This window comes from Calidris pugnax, unplaced genomic scaffold, assembly GCF_001431845.1.
Source record: "Calidris pugnax isolate Ruff unplaced genomic scaffold, ASM143184v1 scaffold550, whole genome shotgun sequence".
Classification (NCBI taxonomy): Eukaryota; Metazoa; Chordata; class Aves; order Charadriiformes; family Scolopacidae; genus Calidris; species Calidris pugnax.
The window spans coordinates 7,357-8,644 of NW_015091248.1; the positions used below are offsets into that span (position 1 = coordinate 7,357).

General features: G+C 67.0%; 1 protein-coding gene across 1 annotated transcript; it reads left to right on the forward strand.

Moving 5' to 3' along the window:
- Window positions 1–487: 487 nt before the first annotated feature.
- LOC106898695 (cuticle collagen 34-like) lies at window positions 488–811 on the forward strand (the record flags this gene model as incomplete). Its single annotated transcript, XM_014960104.1, has 1 exon — window positions 488–811. A coding segment is annotated over one exon (324 nt), but the record flags the coding sequence as incomplete, so codon positions are not given.
- Window positions 812–1,288: the final 477 nt, after the last annotated feature.

The following is a 1,288-nucleotide window of genomic DNA, read 5'->3' on the forward strand; positions in this document are numbered from 1 at the left end:
CAAGGTTACCAGGACACCAGGGCCACCAAGGTCACCAGTGCCATCAGGGTCACCAGGGCCATCGGGGTCACCAGGGCCACCAGCGTCACCAGGACCACCAGTGCCATCAGGGTCACCAGGGCCATTGGGGTCACCAGGGCCATTGGGGTCACCAGGGCCACCAAGGTCACCAGGTCCACCAGGGCCACCAGGGCCACTGGGGCCACCGGTGTCACCGGGGCCACCGGAGTCACCAGGGTCACCAGTGCCATCAGGGTCACCAGGGCCATCGGGGTCACCAGGACCATCGGGGTCACTGGGGTCACCAGGGCCACCAGGGCCACCAGGGCCATCAGGACCACCAAGGTCATCGGGGCCACCAGGGCCACCAGGGCCATTGGGGTCACCAGGGCCATCGGGGTCACCAGGACCACTGGTGTCACCAGTGCCATCGGGGCCACCAGGGCCACCAGGGCCATTGGGATCACCAGGACCACCAAGGTCACCAGGACCACCAAGGTCACCAGGACCACCAGGGCCACCAGGGCCACTGGGGCCACCGGTGTCACCGGGGCCACCGGAGTCACCAGGGTCACCAGTGCCATCAGGGTCACCAGGGCCATCGGGGTCACCAGGACCACCAGTGCCATCAGGGTCACCAGTGTCACCAGGGCCACCAAGACCACCAAGGTCATCAGGGCCATCAGGGCCACCAGTGTCACCAGGGCCACCAGTGTCACCAGGGCCATCGGGGTCACCAGGACCATCGGGGTCACTGGGGTCACCAGGGCCACCGGGGCCACCAGGGCCATCAGGACCACCAAGGTCATCGGGGCCACCAGGGCCACCAGGGCCATTGGGGTCACCAGGGCCATCGGGGTCACCAGGACCACTGGTGTCACCAGTGCCATCAGGGCCACCAGGGCCACCAGGGCCATTGGGATCACCAGGACCATCGGGGTCACCAGGGCCACCGAGACCACCAAGGTCATCAGGGCCACCAGGGCCATTGGGGTCACCAGGGCCATCGGGGTCACCAGGGCCATCGGGGTCACCAAGACCACCAAGGTCATCAGGGCCATCAGGGTCACCAAGACCACCAAGGTTACCAGGACACCAGGGCCACCAGGTCCACCAGTGCCATCAGGGCCACCAGGACCACCAGCGCCACCAGGACCACCAGTGCCACCAGGACCACTGGTGTCACCAGGGCCATCAAGGTCACCAGGGCCACCAGTGTCATTGGGGCCACCAAGACCACCAAGGTCACCAGGACCATCAGGGCCACCAGTGCCACCAGGACCACCAG